The 18214-nt window shown below is 43.8% G+C and overlaps 3 protein-coding genes across 4 annotated transcripts in view; 2 read left to right on the top strand and 1 right to left on the bottom strand.

Moving 5' to 3' along the window:
* The window catches only part of KIAA2012 (KIAA2012 ortholog), a 133781-nt gene extending 128398 nt beyond the window's left edge, over positions 1-5383 (top strand). Inside the window, exons 18-19 of the mRNA XM_049772909.1 lie at positions 1277-1496; positions 5126-5383. Coding sequence (XP_049628866.1) covers positions 1277-1496; positions 5126-5264 — 359 coding nt within the window. The 3' untranslated portion in view covers positions 5265-5383. The remainder of the gene's footprint in view (positions 1-1276; positions 1497-5125) is intronic.
* The window catches only part of NOP58 (NOP58 ribonucleoprotein), a 507450-nt gene that overhangs the window by 412130 nt on the left and 77106 nt on the right, over positions 1-18214 (top strand). The window lies entirely within an intron of this gene.
* The window catches only part of SUMO1 (small ubiquitin like modifier 1), a 37551-nt gene continuing 28539 nt past the window's right edge, over positions 9203-18214 (bottom strand). The window contains exons 3-5 of the mRNA XM_049773313.1: positions 13989-14066; positions 11544-11615; positions 9203-10046 (exon numbers count right to left, since the gene is read on the bottom strand). Of these exons, the coding sequence (XP_049629270.1) occupies positions 9978-10046; positions 11544-11615; positions 13989-14066 (219 nt within the window). The 3' untranslated portion in view covers positions 9203-9977. The remainder of the gene's footprint in view (positions 10047-11543; positions 11616-13988; positions 14067-18214) is intronic.

Here is an 18214-nt window from a genome sequence, read left to right as displayed (position 1 = left end):
TAGAAATTTGTAGAATCTGCCACTGCAATTTTCCTGTAGTTAGCTGCAAGTCTGCCTGCTGCTAGACTGCTGTAAGACTGCAGGGGCCCAAGGCTGCCAGGGCCCAGTGCTGAAGGCTCGCAGCGGCCCATGGGGCCAGCCGCCATATGGGACCAAGAGTCCACCCAGGGGCACCAATATGTATCGACCTCAACCCAGAATTGAGAGAGAAAAAACAGAGAGGGAAACCAAGTACTTTTTTTTGTTTGTTTGTTTTGTTTTGTTTTTGGTTTTTGGTTTTTGGGCCACACCCAGCAGTGCTCAGGGGTTACTCCTGGCTGTCTGCTCAGAAATAGCTCCTGGCAGGCACGGGGGACCATATGGGACACTGGGATTCGAACCAACCACCTTTGGTCTTGGATCGGCTGCTTGCAAGGCAAACGCCGCTGTGCTATCTCTCCGGGCCCCAAGTACTTTTTTTTTATTCCTCCTAGAGTCTGAGGCCTGCCACAGTTGCCAGGGGATTTGAGAGAGAGAGAGAGAGAGAGAGAGAGAGAGAGAGAGAGAGAGAGAGAGAGAGAGAGAGAGAGAGAGAGAGAGAGAGAGAGAGATGGAAATTCACTGGCCAGAGGTGTCTGGGGGAGACCTGGGTTCAAGAAGGAAAGAAAAAGCAATAGATACAAAGCAGGCAGCATCTCTCCAATGCTTTATCTCTGCCCTCTTCCCTCCTCCCCCATGGAGCAACAGGTGCTGCTCTGGTCCTGCCCCGCCCCCAAATCCAAGTTTTTCCTTTTATACCCAGCACAAGAGGGCGTTTCCAGGGGCATGTCTAGGTTCACCTGTCATTACAGTGGGGGGATTCAAGAGGCATGTCTATGACCACAGTAGATACTTAATAAATATCTCTTCATGGGGCCGGGTGGTGGCGCTAAAGGTAAGGTGCCTGCCTTGCCTGCGCTAGCCTTGGACGGACCGCGGTTCGATCCCCCGGTGTCCCATATAGTCCCCCAAGCCAGGAGCAACTTCTGAGCACATAGCCAGGAGTAACCCCTGAGTGTTACTGGGTGTGGCCCAAAAACCCAAAAAAAAAAAATGATTGCAAAAAAAAAATAAATATCTCTTCATGAATTAGCTCCCAAGATAATCTTTCTTGAGGATCCAGTAGCTCACTGGAGCACTGATCACAAGAAGTCTAAAATTCTCCAGCTGGAGGGTTTAGGTCAGAGAAGTGTTTTCTCAAAAAAAAAAAAAAAAAAAAAAAGACCCACTGAGCATACCCACCTTGTCTATTCTCCAGAGGAAGAGAAACGACGACAGAAGGAGCTGGAAATGCAGTTAGCAGAGGAACAGAAACGCCTGATGGAAATGGCTGAAGAAGAGCGACTGGAGTATCTGCGGCAGAAACGGGAAGCAGAAGAGAAGGCGCGGCTGGAAGAAGAAGAGAGGAGGCGGGAGGAGGAGGAAGCGTCAAGGCTGGCTCTGGAAGAGGCCATGAGACGGGCCCAGGAAGAAGCCAGGTACTGAGTCCCCATTTGGGTAACGGACACCACAGGGATAATGTTCAAGGGCTTGACAAACTAGTGTTCCTGCCTTTGGACAAGCAGCATTTCTCCACTTTCTATAAGCATGAGGTAGTAGAACACAAATACTCTGAGTGCAAGTGTCACAGAGTTTCTTAGGGCTTAAGAAAACTACTTTAGAGGCTGGAGAGATAGCATGGAGGTAAGGTGTTTGTCTTTCATGCAGGTCATTGGTTCAAATCCCGGCATCCCATATTGTCCCCTGAGCCTGCCAGGAGACATTTCTGAGCGTGGAGCCAGGAGTAACCCAAAAAAAAAAAAAAAAAAAAAAAAACAAAAAAAAAAAACAACTACTTTAGGGGCCAGAGAGATAGCATGGTGGTAGGGCGTTTGCTTTGCATGCAGAAGGATGGTGATTCGAATCCTGGCATCCCATATGGTCCCCTGAGCCTGCCAGGAGCGATTTCTGAGTGTAGGGCCAGGAGTAACCCGAGCACTGCCATGTGTAAATCCCCCCCTCCAGAAAAAAAAGAAAGAAAACTACTTTAGGGGCTGGAGTGATAGCATAGCGGTCTTACACAGGATGACACCAGTTTGAATCCCGGTATCCCATATGGTCCTCTGGGCCAGAGCAATAGTAGTAGATAGGTTGCTTGCTTGGCACATCCCAACATCCCATATGGTGGGTCACCTGAACTCACCATAAGTAATTCCTAAGTGCAGAGCCAGGAGTAACCCCTGAACTTGTGCCCACCCCCCACCCCCAGCCAAAAAAGAAAAATATGAGGTTTTGTTTGGTTTGGTTTTTGGGTCACTCCCAGCAGCGCTCAGGGGTTACTCCTGGCTCTATGCTCAGAAATAGCTCCTGGCAGGCTCAGGGGACCATATGGGATGCCGGGATTCGAATCACCATCCTTCTGCATGCAAGGCAAACACCTCACCTACATGCTACCTCTCCGACCCCATAATATGAGTAAGTTTTTAAGTCCTATCATGAATTTCCCCTTCTAACAAAGATCTCTGTTTGGAACCATCAAAATAGACAGGAAAACCCTGACATGTATCCCACTCCTTGACATGACTTCTCAAAACTGAATCTGAATCTAAAATAATACTGATTAAGAAACTAGAGAGTCAAACCATCTCTACTTCAAGATTTTCTGAGGTTGGGGCAGGAGCAATAGAACAGCATCCCATATGGTCCCCCAGGATGGACTGCGGTTGGATCCCCCGGCATCCTGTATGGTCCCCCAAGCCAAAGTGATTTATGATCGAATAGCCAGGAGTAACCCCTGAGCGTCAACGGGTGTGTGGTGTGGCCCAAAAACAAACAAAGAACATCATTCCAAATGGCTTGATTTTTTTCTTAAACCTACATGAACAGCGGTAAGGTGTTTGCCTTGCACATGGTTGACCAAGATGGACGCAGATTTGATCACCAGCATCCCATATGGTCCCCTGTGCCTGCCAGGAGCGACTTCTGAGCACAGATCCAGGAGTAATCCCTATGAGCCCGCCAGGTGTGACCCCAAAACAAAAACAAACAAGATTTTCTGGGCTAAATATCAGTACAGTGGGTAAGACACTTAACCTGCATGCAATGGCCTGGGTTGAATCCCTACCAACCAATCTGGTCACCTGAGTGATCAATCCCTAACTGTAAAGCCAGTAATAAACCCTGTGCATTGCTGGATGTGAAAAAAATAATTTTTTATATGTAACATTGAGTTGCTTCTCTTATTAGCGTGGGGGGGGGATTTTGGCCCGACTCGGTGACACTCATGGGTTACTCCTGGCTATGCAATTAGAAATCACTCCTGGCTTGGGGGACCATATGGGACGCTGGGGGATCAAACCACGGTCCATCCTGGGTCAGCAGAGTACAAGGCAAATACCCTACCGCTGCACCATTGCTCCAGCCCTTCTATTAGATTTGTTATGTCAATTATAAAAATTATTGATAGTTTTTATTATAAGAGCAAATCTTTTTTTTGGGGGGGGGGTTTGGTTTTTGGGCCACACCCAGCGGTGCTCAGGAGTTACTCCTGGCTATCTGCTCAGAAATAGCTCCTGGCAGACATGGGGGACCATATGGGACGCCGGGATTCAAACCAAGCACCTTAGGTCCTAGATTGGCTGCTTGCAAGGCAAATGCCGCTGTGCTATCTCTCCAGCCCCATAAGAGTAAATCTTGATGGGGCGGGGGGGGGGGCACACTGTGCTGAGAAATGACTCATGGCAGGCTCAGGGGACCATATGGAATTCTAGAATTCAAACCTGGATTGGATGCATGCAAGGCAAACACCCTACCTGCTGTGCTATCAGTCCAGCCCCATCTTGGCTTAATTCTGAATGTCTTTTATGTATCATAGCAGGAGGGTTGCCTCGTGAGACCAAAAACAAGCTATTTGTGCTTCCATGTTCCAAAAAATAGTAAGTCATAAGAGGTTGTTGAGTAATTTCTAAGATCAGCCCAAGTAGCTGAAAGCATAAAACCAACATAAGAGATATGTTTAGGGCTGGAAAGGTGGCACTAGATGTAAGGTGTCTGCCTTGCAAGTGCTAGCCAAGGAAGGACCACCGTTCAATCCCCCGGCATCCCATATGGTACGTCCAAGCCAGGGGCAATTTTTGAGCGCTTAGCCAGGAGTAATCCCTGAGCATCAAACGGGAGTGCACCCCCCCAAAAAAAAAAAAGTGAAAGAGATATGTTTTAAAAAAAGGGGGGGCGGAGAGATAGCACAGCCGTGTTTGCCTTGCAACCAAAGGTTGGAATCCCGGTGTCCCATATGGTCCCCTGTGCCTGCCAGGAGCTATTTCTGAGCAAACAGCCAGGAGTAACCCCTGAGCACTGCCGGGTATGGCCCAAAAAAGAGAGATGTTAGGAAGTCTCACTCCAACCACGTTAGAACATGACAACAAGGGTTGGAGTGGTAGCGCAGTGGTAGGACATTTGCCTTACACGAGGCTGACCTAGGACAGACAGCGGTTCAGCCCCCCCACCTCCGCATCCCATATGGTCCCTCAAGCCAGGAGCGATTTCTGAACGTACAGCCAGGAGTAACCCCTGAGTGTCAGTGGGTGTGGTGTGGCCCAAAAATTAAAAAAAAAAAAATCATTCCAACTGGCTTGATTTTTTTCTTAAACTTACATGACACTAAACTTGAACTACTTGAACTTCTCTGGCCTCCCCCTCATCTTTAAAACAAAGAAATTCCTTCCAAGAATGAGGGTTTTGGGGGGGCCAAAGAGACAGCACAGCAGTAGGGTTGCCTTGCACACAGCTGATCCAGGACAGTGACTCAAAACCTGGCATCCTATCATATGGTCCCCCATGCCTGGCAGGAAAGATTTCTGCGCAGAGCCAGGAGTAACCCCTGAGCAACGCTGGGTGTGGCCCAACCCCCCCCAAATAAAGAATGAGGTGCTTATTTTTTGTCTTTGTTTCTTTAATGAGTTATATCTTTCACTTTCCCGAGGATCTAAAACTCCTATATAGTTGCTAAATGAATATAGAGTATGATCTTCCACTACGTTGTGAGATGGTCAGTTGTCCATACTAACTGAAAATTAATCAAATCCAAATACTTAATCAGTGTTGGGACGGGGTGGGGTTGTCTCCTCAGGCAAAAATCTGCTTTGAAGAAGCATCTTCATTTCCACCAAGAATTCCTTAAGGAAGCCAGAGGTCTGCAATGGACACACAACATTTCCAGGCCGTGGGTCTACTCTTATTTCCAGTTCCTACAAATACCCAGACCTTAAAGCTTGGAGAAAACTGCAAAGTAAGTTGGGCCTAGAACTTCCTTCCCTCATTTCACACTGGGTGAGCCCAGTGTTCAGCCAAGTTCATCTGGTTCAGCTCAACCCACACCTGCCTTCACTCTAGGCTCCATTCCCACTACCTTACACAGCCTCAGACAACTCACCAAAATCCTTTCTTTAAAAAAACATTCAGACTTTCCCATGTCTAAAATTGCCAAGATTTCAGTAAACTCTAGTTTTCTTTCAGTTAATAAGACGTTGTCTTAGAAGTGTCAACACATTTTTAATTTAGTCTACTTAGTATACGTAGAGATGCAGGTGTATTGCAAATCTAAACTTAGAGGAGCTGATTCATATGTTCACCCATGGTCCCTAAATTTTAATATCCACTTAAAATAAGGCTGCCACTTGAACGGTTCTGAGTTTTCTTCTCCCCTCAAACTATTAGGATCTAGATTCTAGAGCTCCATTTCTGCAAGAAGCAGCCAAGCAGCAGCTACATGTTACTATTTAAAACGTTACAGTCTCCAGTCAAAAGCTCAACGGCCACTGTTGGTCAAAGCAGATCATCAAGTTTTATAGGACAGATTTCTTAAAATTTGGGATTTGGTTTCTAACTCTATCTTGAAAAACCAGCCAGCTATAAAACTCCATTTTTAAATCACAGACTCCATCAAGGGAGTCTTTTATTCCTAGTTTGACCTAATTTTTAAAAAATTTAGAGTGCAATCAGTTATTATGTGTTTGGGGTGTACAATCTTTCAATACTGATCCCTTCACTTTTTTTTTTCTCTGTTGTTTACATTACTATTGAGGACTGACGAGTTTCAGATAGAAACATAATGGTGAAGTCTATGCATTTTTTCAAAGGTCAACTTGTTTGATTTGTAAATGAGTCCTTTCACTCATGTTAGGCAGAGAATCTTGAATGATTCATGACTCTTTACTATCTTTTAGTATTAAGTTTCTATCATTGATTGAAGTTTACATACAATATAAAAGCAATACATACTCCCAAATTTCCTTTAGCCCCTTCTCTTGACTTCACTATCCACAGCTATAAAACTTAATATTTACAGATGAAGGCCTGTGATATCACATTAATGCTTATAAAATTATTAGCTGTCTAGGAATTGCACCTCTATGTAGAATCCAGGAGTCAGTCTTATTTTATTATTGGATTTACATTGGTCTGATATTTTATTTTTTACATTATGTAATTAATGTTCATATTCTATATGGATTAAATAAAAATGGTCACAACTCCAGTGAACTTAAATGACTTTGGGGGGGAGTTTGAGTGACATCCGGCAGCACTCAGGGTTCACTCCTGGCTCTGCTCTCAGAAATTGCCCCAGCAGACTCAGGGGACCATATGGGATGCCAGGAATCAAACTGAGGACAGACAGGGTTGGCTGTGTGCGAGGCAAATGCCCTACCTCCATTATTTTTGTCTCGGGGTGACAGTACAGTGAACAGTGGGCTTTGCACAAAGCCGGCCTTAGTTTGATCCCCAGCATCCCATGTGGTTCCGAGACTGAGACTGAGCAGAGTCAGAAGTGATCCCTGAGTGCAGAGCCAGGAGTAAGCCCTGAGCACTACCAGGTGTGGCCCCCAAATCAAAACCTTTTTTCAAGTATGTGCATTATCATTTATTCATATGATTCATTTAATAACAGATAAAAAAAAAAAGCAGTGGTACAGGTGGTCGGGCCTTGGGCACGCTAACTGAGAACAGACCGTGGTTCGATTCCCCGGCGTCCCATAGGGTCCCCAAGCCAGGAGCGATTTCTGTGCACATAGCCAGGAGTAACCTCTGAGCGTCACTGGGTGTGGCCCCCCAAAAAAGAAAAAAGGCCCATCAGCTGTTACTTAATCCTGATGAAAATTCAGAAATTCATAACTCGAGAACAAGTAAACAAGGGAAGGTGCCTAGACCACCCTTAGCACAAGTATAGGAAGAAAGACAAAAATTGATAGGGGGAAAAGAGGTATTAGAGTGACAGTACAGCAGGTAAGACATTTGCTGGCAGTTACCCAACCCACCAGTTTGGTCATCCAAGCAAGCCAGAAGTGATCTGAGCACAGAGCCAGGAGTCGGCCCTGAGCACTATTGGGGGGGGGGGGGGAGAGGCGGGGGAAAAGGGAGAAAATCTGGGATCCCTGGTGGAGGGAAGAGACTGCTGGTGGGATTGGTGCTGAATAGTCTAAACGCAACTATAAAAAACAAAACAGGAAGGATGTAGCTCAATAAAAATTTCCTAGAACTGGGGTCTAGTTCCTAGTTATTATTTAATATATTAAAATAAACATCAGGGGCAGATAGGATATTTGCCTTGCACGTGACTGGTCCGGGTTTGATCCCTGGCATCCCATATGATCCCCTAAGCCTGCCAGGAGTGATTTCTGGGCATAAAGCCAGGAGTAAACCCCTGGCACCACCAAGTATGGCCCAAAACAAAAACAGAAGCAATATATATAGTTAATTTTTCAGTTAGGGTCATATACAAGAACTGGCAGGGCAAGTCAATTTCAAGTAAGTGATTCAAGAGGGTATTTTGTAGTTTACATTTTGCTTTTGAGATTTTCATTGATTTTTAGGCCACACCTAGTGGTTCTCTGAGGACCCCAATGTCAAGATTCAAATCAAAAAAAAAAAAAAAGATTCAAATCAGCTACACAAGCACCTTAACCGTTCACTATTTCTAGTACCTTGTTTGTGCTTCTTCAAGTTAGACGAATTCTACTTGGGTGGGATAATATATTATGTATATGACAGATACAATGAATTCGATGAAACATTAGTTCAAAGAAAAAGCTAAGCACTGTAATAAGAACTACTTAGGGGCCGGAGAGATAGCAAGAAGGTAAGGCGTTTGCCTTTCATGCAGAAGGTCATTGGTTCAAATCCCGGCGTCCCATATGATTCCCCATGCCCGCCAGGAGCAATTTCTGAGCATGAAACCAGGAGTAATCCCTGAGCACTGCCGGGTCTGCCCCAAAAACCACAAAACAAACAAAACAAAACAAAACAAAACAAAACAGAACTACTTGGTATTTTAATTTGACACAAAAGTTGAAATACGGTGGAAAAGACATAAACAGAAATACCAAAGCTTAAGTGAGCAAAAAAGTTTGTAAATTGTTAAAAAAAAAAAAAAAAAAAAAGATTATCTTATATAAATCAACTAAGAATTGCTGTGCCCATTTATTCAATATGTTGGTTAACTACCATATATATGCATCATACAAGAATATCAAGTTAAAAAAAAAAAAAAAACAGAACACTGAGTGTTCAGGAAGATATTGTGGCCTTAATTAAACCCTAAATTCTGGGCCGGTGAGGTGGCGCCAGAGGTGTCCCATATGGTCCGCCCAAGCCAGGGGCATTTTTGAGAGCTTAGCCAGGAGAAATCCCTGAGCATCAAACGGGTGTGGCCAAAAAACACCTTAATTCTGAAGGCACTTCAGTTACTTGCAGTGCTTCAAAGTCATAATACTAACTGTTCAGTTCTTTTTTTTTTTTTTTTTTTTTTGGTTTTTGGGCCACACCCGGTAACGCTCAGGGGTTACTCCTGGCCATGTGCTCAGAAGTTGCTCCTGGCTTGCCCGGCCCAACTGTTCAGTTCTTTTTTTTTTTTTTTTTTTTTTTTTGGTTTTTGGGCCACACCCGGTGACGCTCAGGGGTTACTCCTGGCTATGTGCTCAGAAGTCACTCCTGGCTTGGGGGACCATATGGGATGCCGGGGGATCGAACCGCGGTCCGTCCTAGGCTAGCGCAGGCAAGGCAGGCTCCTTACCTCCAGCGCCACCGCCCGGCCCCAACTGTTCAGTTCTTAAAAAAAATTTTGTACTATTTACAAACAATTTCCAGTAGTAGGCAAGAAAATGATGTTAGGCATTTTTTTCTGTACAATTAAAAATAAAATAAACATTAGTACGGTTTTTACAAATATTTGTTTATTTTAATGAAGCTGGTACAGACAATGTCCATTTAAATCCCATCTCCCAGGCCAGAAAGTACAAACAAAATAAAAAAAGAGCAGTGTTCAGTTGTATATACTTCTGTATGAATAGCTTTAACTGCTAATGAAAGAACTTTTCTGGGATCTTCTGACAAGCTTTTTTCTCATTAATCTTAAAATGCTTTCTCCAGTGAAACCATCTTTGAAGTTAGTCATGACTCTCATCACAGCTGTCATTTATTTCGTTTCCAATCTGATCTTGTTCCTCTTCATTTTTTTTTTTTTGGTCCATACCCTCAGATTTTAAAAGTAGCTTCAAGTTAAGGAAAGGTCATTTTCCACAGTTCAGTTCTGAAAAACTTCCATCTCCCACTGAAAGTCATAGTCCAGGAGTGAAGAGATCACATGCTAGAACATCAGGGCCAATTGAAAAGTCATTACGGACACTCGCATTGGTCAGTCCTATTTATCACAAGTCTGAAAATGCACAGTCCCTGCAAAAGATGGCCACTCTGTGCACACGTCATTTCTAAAAGGAGAGCAATGTCAAGGGGCTGAGGTCTGATCACCAAAAATCAGCACAATGAAAACAAATGATAATGAATAATGGGCACTAGAATTCAAATTACCAGATGTTTTAAAGAGACTGGGTGCCTGTTCTCAATTCTTTTTTGAACACCACATTACAAAAGAACTATTTTTAAAAATAAAAAAGGATTGAGGATAAAGAAAAAAATAAAAAGAATATCTAAATCCTTGAGTGACCCCCTGTTTGTTCCTGATAAACTTCAATCACATCTTCTTCCTCCATTCCAAGCTGCAAAAGAAAAGAAAATTAAGACTATAAAAGCACTATTTTTTAAATTGGAAAACTATTTTTTTCAATACAATTATTCTTTAATTGAATCACCATGGAATACAGTTAAGAGGTTGTTCATGATTGAGTCTGAATAAATGCAATGTCTAATACCACCCCCATCCCTTCATTAGTGCACATTTCCCATCATCCCCTCATCTCTCCTCCCCCCTTCCCTCTTTTCCCTTTACACACTGGTTAAAAACACTATTTTCAAAATTGGCAGTAAGCTTATGACGACACTATTTCACAGTGCAGACAAATACAAAAGGGGGTTGCGACACAAGGGTACAGAGGATAGATAGGGTGTTTGCCTTGCTTGCGGCAGACTGGGCTCAATCCCCTTCCCGGCACCCCCACAAGATCCCTCAAGTCGCCAGAAGAGAGATAGGGAGCCAAGAGACCCCTGAGCACTTCTAGGATAGCCCAAAACAAACAAATATTTGATGCATTGCCATATGGACCAGGAAGTGGAATTCTTTGACCTAAAGAACTGAAGGTTCGCCTTCCCTTCTAGGAAGTCTGTCACCTGACTGTCCAGTCCACTGCACTTCCGGCTTATCCCCGACAGACTAAACTCAAGTATTTGAAAAGTACCTTAAAAAGGATTTAGTTTAGGTGATAATGTGATGCCTACTTTCTCTAAAGCATTATTTCCAGATTCCATCTGAGGGCCCAGCATTCAGTGCTAAGCCCCAGAGTACAACCAAAGCAACTCAGCACTGAACCGGAATTGCTACAGGCACGGCCAGGTGTGGCCTAATATAAGAACAAAAAAGGAGTCTAACATATTCAAACATATTCAATTTGAAATATATGTGATTTTAATCATAAAAATCCTAAACAAGAATTCTTTTCACAACACTAGCTTTGTTACCTACTGATCTCCACCCAGTTTCTTTTGGTATGTAATTAGCATTTCGATGATAACTGTTCCCCAAGCAGAAAGGGCTGATGATACTTCAAGAGGCCAGGCACCCCCATATGATCCCTCAAGCCACCAATGTTTTGGAAAAACACCCAGTGTTGTTAAGGGATTACTACTCCTGGATCTGCACTCACTCCTGGCAAACTGGGGGAGGGGGAGGGGAGTGTTACGTGAACCAGTATGTGAACGTAATTTTCTGTGTTAAAATCTCAAATTTAGTCTGAAAGTCAGAAATAGTTTACCACCAAGAAATCATCTGCTAAATTAGCAAACAAAGTATGTGGCTGAAACAATTTCAATACTCAATCCTCACTTCCACCTTTCATTATTTAAAGGCAAAATTCAACCAAAGAAAGTTATTTCTCCCTCTGACAATATACTTAGTCACAGAATTATACTTTCAAGAGTGGGTGGGGAAAAGAAAAAGAATTATACTTTCTACTTAATCATAGAAAAAAAAGGGGCAGCTTTAAACCAATGAAACATTCTATGCAGTTTTAAGTTTTTTGACTTTGAGAAATTATACTCACTTCTTTTGGAGTGTGGTTATCAGCAATTCTCTGACCTTCAAAGAGAAACCTGAGTGAATTCATTGGAACTCCCTAAAAAGATAAAAAAAAATATCACAAATATATAAAATGCACACACAAAGCTTAAAAGAGTTATATAAAAGGCTACACAAAAAGCAAATAGGCAATAAAATAAAAATATAAAATATTAAGATACCTATTTGCAAGACCCTCCATGTACCAAATACTTTACATACAAGAGGAAAATCCACTACAACTCTGGAGGGGATCACCCCTTTATCTTCTTGTTCTCTTCCAGTTTGGGAGCCAATGGTACATGGGGTCACTCCCTCCAAAGCAAAGAGACTATATGGTGACAGAAATAAACACAGGGTTTCCATATGCAAAACATGTGCTCCAGACCCCTAAGCAACCTCCCCAGCCTGCTAACACTAGAACCCAAGGCTTGGAGAGAACACAATGCTACCCATTGATCTGGTTGTTTTGTGGCCACACCCCCTTAACGCTCAGTGGTTACTCCTGGCTATGCACTCAGAAATCGTTCCTGGCTTGGGGGACCATATGGAATGCTGGAGGACTGAACTATAGTACATCCTCAGCACATACAAGGCAAACGCTCTACTTGTGCCACTGCTCTGGCCCTACCCATTAATCTAAACCTGTGCTCTTGACCACTACTCTATAATCCTCTGAAACCTAGTCACTGAGCCAGAGACAGCACAGAGGCGAAAACACTGGCATCTGCTTTATATCTGGCCAACCCCATTTAATTCCCAGTACCACATGGTTCCCAAGCACAATATGAAGCAACCTAAGAGCACAGTCAGGAGTAACTCCAAGTATTTCAGGACTGTGATACCCTCCCTCAAATCCCCCTCCCCAACTGTAAGCCAACAAAAGATGAAACAAAATTGGATGAGAGTTAGGGACATTTATATAATGATTTAGTTGCAACTGCTAAAAGGGAAGATGTGACATTGAAGAAAAACATCGCCTTCAGGGGGCCGAAGGGATGGCGCAGAGCAGTAAGGCATCTGCTTGCTGGTGCTACACACACAGTTCAATCCCCCAGCGTCCCATATGGTCCCCCAAGCCAAGAGTGATTTCTGAGCACAAAGCCAGGAGTAACCCCTGAGCATCACCAGCTATGGCCCCAAAAAACAAAAACAAAACAAACAAACAAATAAACTTCAGGGCCAAACAATATAGTGGGTAGCATATCCTTTGCAAGTGACCAACTCAAGTTTGGTCCCCAGCATGCCATATAATCTCTCAGGCCCTCCAACAGAAATGATTCCTGAATGGAAAGTCAGGAATAAGTCTTTAACACTGCCAGTGTGACCACCCCCAAAAATACCCAAAAACAATAAATAAGTACAAATAAGAATCATTTAATTTAAAAGTACTGGCAGCTTTGCTCAATATCTTATGTATTAAAAATTTTCTAATTCGGGGCGGGAGAGATAGCACAGCAGTAGGGCATTTATTTGCATTTCCAATCCAGGACAGACCAGCATTCCATTTGGTCCTCTGAGTCTGCCAGGAGTGATTTCTGAGCACAGAGGCAGAAGTTAACCCCTGAGCGCTGCCGGGTGTGACCCCCCCCCCCAAAAAAATGCAAATAGCAGTATCTAGTAGTACTGCTAATAACATTAATATATAAAAAGTTGGGGCTGGTTGGGGCTGGAGAGATAGCATGGAGGTAAGGCGTTTGCCTTTCATGCAGGAGGTCATCCGTTCGAATCCCAGCGTCCCATATGGTCCCCCGTGCCTGCCAGGAGCAATTTCTGAGCATGGAGCCAGGAATAACCCCTGAGCACTGCCGGGTGTGACCCAAAAACCACAAAAAAAAAAAAAAAAAAAAGTTGGGGCTGGGGCCAGAGAGATAGCATAGAGGTAAGGCATTTGCCTTTCATGCAGAAGGTCAATGGCTCGAATCCCAGCATCCCATATGGTCCCCCGAGCCTTCCAGGAGCAATTTCTGAGTATGGAGCCAGGAGTAACCCCTGAGCACTGCTGGGTGTGACCCAAAAACCAAAAAATAAAAGGTAGGGTTGGAGCAGTAGTGCAGTGGTAAGGTGTTTGCCTTGCACAAAGCTGACCTAGGATAGACGGCAGTTCGATCCCCGGCATCCCATATGGTTCCCTAAGCCAGGAGCAATTTCTGAGTGCATAGCCAGGAGTAACCCCTGAACATCACTGGGTGTGACCCAAAAACCAAAAAATATATATATACTTAATAATGATATTAATAAACCATATCTATTTATAAAGACACCAATGTTATAAAAATAAACATTAATACATAATTTAGACACTCAGGGTTAGAAATAAGGTATGAGTTGAGTTGCTGGTGATGAAAATAATGATCTTTTATTCTTGATAAGCTTCCTTAAAAGAAAAATACCACATAAAGCAATATATTTAATACCAAAACATACAAACCTGTCTTTGACAGTAAGATTCTTTAAGTTTCTTGAGATGTGTGGTCATTTTCACTTTAAAATGAATCTCACTGCTATCCTAAGGAGAAAAGAATAAAAAAAAAATTATTCCTCTTTGTGCAAACCATTTGCTTTGCTTGAAATATCCCACTTGTTCTTTTCCTCTGAGTATTGCCAGGAATGATCCCTAAGTAGAGAGCGCAGTGAAAGCTGTAAGCACTTTAACATTTTTTTAATTTTTCGATTTTGTTTGGGGGCCACACCCATTTGATGCTCAGGGGTTACTCTTGGCTAAGCACTCAGAAATCGCCCCTGGCTTGGGGGGACCATATGGGACGCCAGAGGATCGAACCTCGGTCGGTCCTTGACTAGCGCAAGGCAGACACTTTACCTCTAGCGCCACCTCTCCGGCCCCAGACATTTTTTAATTTTAAATAAATTTTAAATGGTTTGTTTTTGGTTTTTTGGTTCACACCCGGCAGCGCTCAGGGGTTACTCCTGGCTCGGGGGACCAAATGAAATGCTGGGATTTGAACCACCATCCTTCTGTATGCAAGGCAAATGCCTTACTTCCATGTTATCTCTCTGGCCCCAAATGTATTATTTTTAATTTATTCAACAGAATTAAAAGACCGGACACCGGGACCAGAGAGATAGCACAGCAGTAAGGTATTTGCCTTAGATGCAGAAGGATGGTGGTTTGAATCCCAGCATCCCATATGGTCCCCCGAGCCTGCCAGGAGCGATTTCTGAGTATAGAGCCAGGAGTAACCCCTGAGCGCTGCCAAGGTTGACCCAATTAAAAAAAAAAAAAAAAAAAAAAAGGCCTGTCACCATGATTTTCACCCAAAAACTCTATCCATTGCTAAAGGATTCTGATTAGACAATGATAACCTATCTTTGGGGTAAAAATCAGCTATAGTAAAGAAAGCATCCACTTCATAACTACATTCCTTCATAACTGTATTTCCAACCCAGTTTCAAAATAAAAGAACCTCCTCAATCCCAAGCCCTCCCCAAAGTCTCTCCCCACCAAGTACTTTGTGGTTGAAGGTGACCAAACCTACAAAACAAGCATGGAGCACAGCATAACAGCCGAAGGGACCAGAGAGTTCTGCAAAGGAGTGTGTGGGGCAAGCGCAAAGTTGTGAGCTGGACCCCCAACAACAGGCCACAGGCAGCTACAGAACCATGAAGCTCTTCTGTGAAATCCAGCACCATGGCTATAGTAAGTCAAATCTCTAAAACCAAACATGCAACCACACACAGCAAGCACTGAAACTCTAAGGAAGTATAACTCTAGTGAATACATGTGCAAACACTGCAACCTTTTATGCAGACCCCACCACATCCCAAGAAAAATCACAGCTGGGCCCGGAGAGATAGCACAGCGGCATTTGCCTCGCAAGCAGTCGATCCAGGACCAAAGGTGGTTGGTTCGAATCCCGGTGTCCCATATGGTTCCCTGTGCCTGCCAGGAGCTATTTCTGTGCAGACAGCCAGGAGTAACCCCTGAGCACTGCCGGGTGTGACCCAAAATCCAAAAAAAAAAAAAAAAAAAAATCACAGCTAAAAAATGTGTGCACACCACAACTGTGCTGTCCTGTCATTGCCACAGCAACAGTGAAGGCAAAAGGAGGAAAGGAAAGAATTTACAATCTTTCTCAGGGCCAGAACAATAGTAGAGCAAGGAGGAAATTACCTTGCATGCATCCAACCCAAGTTTGACCTGACATTACATACAGTCCCTTAAACCACTATCAGGAGCCCTGAGCAGCACTGGTTAGGGCCCAGAAATATGAATAATATAAAATCTTTTTCATTTAAAGAAACCTGCAGGGGGCCGGAGCAATAGCACAGTGGTAGGGTGTTTGCTTTGCACATGGCCAACCCTTAACGAACCAGGGTTCAAGTCCCAGCATCCTCTGAGCCTGCCAGGTGCAGCCCAAAAAACAAAAATAAATAAAAATCTTAAAAAAAAAAAGAGTGCTGGAGAGATAGCATGGAGGTAGGACATTTGCCTTGCATGCAGAAGGATGGTGGTTCAAATCCTGGCATTCCATATAGTCCCCCGAGCCTGCCAGGAGTGATTTTTGAGTGTAGAAACAGGAGTAGCCTCCCTGAGCACTGCCGGGTGTAAATCACCCCCTCCAAAAGAAAGATCAGTCAAAATACTGGCACAATCCAAGGTATATTTATACCATGAAACACAAATGAAATATTGGGAACAAGAGAGGTAACACACTGGGTAAGGTACTTGGTCTTGCACGTGGCCGACCAGGTTCAATCATCCATGTGTAGTGCAAAGAATAAGTCCTAAGGCCTGCTGGGTGTGGCAAAATAAGCTGAAGAGCTAGAGATAAGTTCAGTGGTACTCTCACACCACCAAAAAAAATTAGTAGAGATAAAATAGGAGGTAAGGAGCTTACCGTGAATGTGGTTGACCCTACACCATATGCAGGTCCCTAAACACTGCCAGGAGTGATTCCTGAATATAGACAGACTGAGGAGTCAGATCTGTGCATAATCACAGTGCCCGCCACCCAACCAACACACACGTGGAGTTATGCTACAAATAAAATGAACCTTGATAACTTTGCCAAACAGAAGAAGACATGAGACTGGAGAGATGGTACATTAAGATGGGTAGGCACTTGCCTTGCACCTAGCCAACGTTGGTTTAATTACCAGCATCTCATGTGGTCCCCCAAACCCTGCCAGGAGTGACTTCTGAGTGCTGAGCCAAGAGTAACCCAAGCACCACTAGATGTGGCCCAAACAAAACAAACAAATAAAAAATAAAAGCCATCCCCACACAGGATTCCATTTATGTAAAATGCTCATAATAGGAAAATCCATAAAAAGAGATAAATACAGGCCCAGAGCAGTGATGCAGTCATTGCAGGGGTGGCGAACAAGTTCGACACAAAGAGCCAAAATTTTAAACTGTGAGAGTCAGAGAGCCACATCACGCAGTGACCTGCCAAAACAGACAAACACTCACATAAAAGCATATAATTTTAACAATCATCTATTAAACACATAAGAGGCAAAGAGCAGCATTCAACCCCTGCGGCGTTTGCCTTGCATGCGCTAACCTAGAACAGACAAAGGTTTGATCCCCCAGAGCGCATAGCCAGGAATAACCCCTGAGCGTCACCAGGTGAGAGAGAGAGAGAGAGAGAGAGAGAGAGAGAGAGAGAGAGAGAGAGAGAGAGAGAGAGGAGAGAGAGAGAGGAGAGAGAGAGAGAGAGAGAGAGAGAGAGAGAGAGAGAGAGAGAGAGAGAGAGAGAGAGAGAGAGAGAGAGAGAGAGAGAGAGAGAGAGATACATAAAGTACTCTAGTAATTACCAGACAGGCTGAGCAGAGGATGGTGAGGTATCACTAGTGAGTAAATTTACTTTTTCAGGAGGATGACAATGTTTCAGAGTCAATTCATGACATTATACATTTTAAAATGGTGAATTATATGATACTAATATCTTGATTTAAAAAAATTCAAAATAGGGCCCGGGCGGTGGCGCTAAAGGTAAGGTGCCTGCCTTGCCTGCGCTAGCCTTGGATGGACCGCGGTTCGATCCCCCGGTGTCCCATATGGTCCCCCAAGCCAGGAGCAACCCCTGAGCGTTACCAGGTGTGGCCCCAAAAAAAAACCAAAAAAAAAAAAAAAAAAAAAAATTCAAAATAAAAGGAAATAGGAGGAAAACACACAAAGTTAGATAGAAAACTGATTAATATCTATATTTGCGAAAAATTATGGGACTGGTACTCTCACAACTTAAATAAGGAGAGTCTGCTTCCATCTTTCATCCTTTAAAAATAATATAATTTAGGGGCAGGAGAGATAGTGCATCACAGTAGGACATTTGCCTAGCGTGCGGCAGATTCAGGAAGGACGGTGGTTCAGAGTCCCAGCATCCCATATGTTCCCCTGTGCCTGCCAGGAGGGATTTCTGTGCACAGAGCCAGGAGTGGCCCGAGTGCCACCAGGTGTGACCCAAAAACAAACAGAAAACAAAACAAAAAAAAAATTATTTTATTCTCCAACAATTTTTTTTTTTTTGGTTTTTGGGCCACACCCTGTGACGCTCAGGGGTTACTCCTGGGTATGTGCTCAGAAGTTGCTTCTGGCTTCTTGGGGGACCATATGGGACGCCGGGGGATCGAACCGCGGTCCGTCCTAGGCTAGCGCAGGCAAGGCAGGCACCTTACCTCCAGCGCCACCGC

Source organism: Suncus etruscus, chromosome 5 (assembly GCF_024139225.1).
Source record: "Suncus etruscus isolate mSunEtr1 chromosome 5, mSunEtr1.pri.cur, whole genome shotgun sequence".
Classification (NCBI taxonomy): Eukaryota; Metazoa; Chordata; class Mammalia; order Eulipotyphla; family Soricidae; genus Suncus; species Suncus etruscus.
Note: the sequence above shows the minus strand (reverse complement) of the source record. Positions and strands in the feature narration are given on the sequence as shown.